Genomic DNA, 1882 nt, shown 5'->3' on the forward strand with positions numbered 1-1882 from the left:
TCTAGGGGCTGGGAAGGTCTACAGGGCACCTTTCCCTGTCCTGTCTGCCTCCACCACTGCCCTGACAGGAGCTTGAAGAGGAACACCCAATTATGTCACATGACTGAGATTGTTCAGCAGATCCCCACCTCCGGGAGCCAGAGGAAAATGCAGGAAGAAATACCCCTGTGTGCGAAGCACAATGAGGTTCTGACCCTGTTCTGTGAGAAAAGCCTGGAGCTGCTGTGTCCCCAGTGCAAGGGCTCCTTAGATCCCCTGGATCAGCCCCTGATCCCCATTGAGGAAGCTGCAGCCAGTCACAGGGAGATCCTCAAAAGGCACATTGGGACCCTTACTAATAACCTTGAAAATGCTGAAACTGTATATAAAAAACAAGATGAAAATACTTGGGAAGTAAAGAGAAAGATGGAAAAACGGAGGGAGGAATTGGACTATGAATGTGAAGAAATTAAGAGTTTCTTAGAAGTAGAGCACAATGAAATTGATAAAGATCTACTTATGGAAGAGAATGATGCTGAAGAAAACCTAACTGAAAATGAAAGGCAAATTTCACACCATACGTTCAGGCTAAGCAGTCTGTTAAGTAAAACAGAAGAGAAGTGTTCGCAGACAGATGAGGATTTACTCGCAGGTATTGAAAGGATCCACAACAGCTATGGAAACCGAGAGACCCCAGCAGTGTTTTCATGTGAATTACAGAAGGAGATTTTCACTCTCCCCCCACATTACCTGGGCCTGCACAAAATGATCGGCACCTTTCAGGTAGAGTTGACACTGGATCCTGAAACTGCCCATCCAGACCTCATTATGTCAAGTGATAGAAAAAGTGTGACCTACAGGAGCCCAGATGGTCTTCCTAATCCCCAGGCACTTCCTTCTTCCCCAGCTGTCCTGAGTTCTGAGGAAATGGATGCTGGCAGGCATTTTTGGGCAGTAAAAATAATAGGCGCAGGTGAATGTTTCTTAGGTGTGTGTAAAGAATCCTTCGTCATAAACACTCCCATATCACCATCGGCAAACAATGGATACTGGCAACATCAGCTCTTGACTCGGACATGTGGCGTTGTCCCTACAGGACAACGGAAGATTGGCATTTTTCTGGACTATGAGTTGGGAGAGATTTCATTTTATAATTTGAATAACTGGTCATATATGTACGGAATCACTGACAAATTTACAGAAAAACTTATTCCTTATTTCTCCATTGCATCTTCTTCAGACTCTCTTACAATCAGTATCATCAGAATCTAGTGATGACAATTTGGATGAAATTTTGTATGTGCTTATTTCCTCCCGTGTTATTAAAAGGAAAACATAATAAAGATCCTGATTCCAAAAAAAAAAGAAAGAAAGAAAGTAGACAGGCCTCTCGCCCCCCCCCAAAAAAGAATATATACTGTATGAACTCTTTATATAAAACTCTTTAGAAAAGGCAAACTAAGCTATGTAACAGAAAGCAGATTAGTTTTTGAGGGCTGGAGGGATCATCAGGAAAATTAAGAAACATGGGAGGTGATGGATATACTCACTATCTCTAGTTTTATGATTATTTCATACATGTACATGTATATTAGAAGTTGTTAAATGATACACTTTAAGTGTAATTTATTGTATATCAATTATATATCAATAAAGCTGGGGTTTTTTTTTAAAAAAAAAAACAGCTATCAATCCAGATGCCCGTATTGTTGTCTGCAAAAAAACAAATGAAGTACTTTGGAAGAAAAGAAGAATATTAAAGTTGAGATAAAATAGGAATAGGTTAAAGTTCAGATGTGTTGGGCTACACCTGAGTGGATCTCAGGAATTTTCTGAGATGAGCTCATTCCAACAGCCAGAAGGTCAGGCCCACCCAAGAGGAGAGGAACAAGCATGGGTGGGA

General features: G+C 41.1%; 1 protein-coding gene across 1 annotated transcript in view; it reads left to right on the forward strand.

Annotated features, from left to right (window-relative positions):
* Positions 1-1251, forward strand: part of LOC102772657 (tripartite motif-containing protein 60-like) — a 9482-nt gene extending 8231 nt beyond the window's left edge. The window contains exon 2 of the mRNA XM_006778135.1: positions 6-1251. Coding sequence (XP_006778198.1) covers positions 6-1251 — 1246 coding nt within the window. The remainder of the gene's footprint in view (positions 1-5) is intronic.
* Positions 1252-1882: the final 631 nt, after the last annotated feature.

The sequence above is a fragment of the Myotis davidii genome, unplaced genomic scaffold (assembly GCF_000327345.1).
Source record: "Myotis davidii unplaced genomic scaffold, ASM32734v1 scaffold46, whole genome shotgun sequence".
Taxonomy (NCBI): domain Eukaryota; kingdom Metazoa; phylum Chordata; class Mammalia; order Chiroptera; family Vespertilionidae; genus Myotis; species Myotis davidii.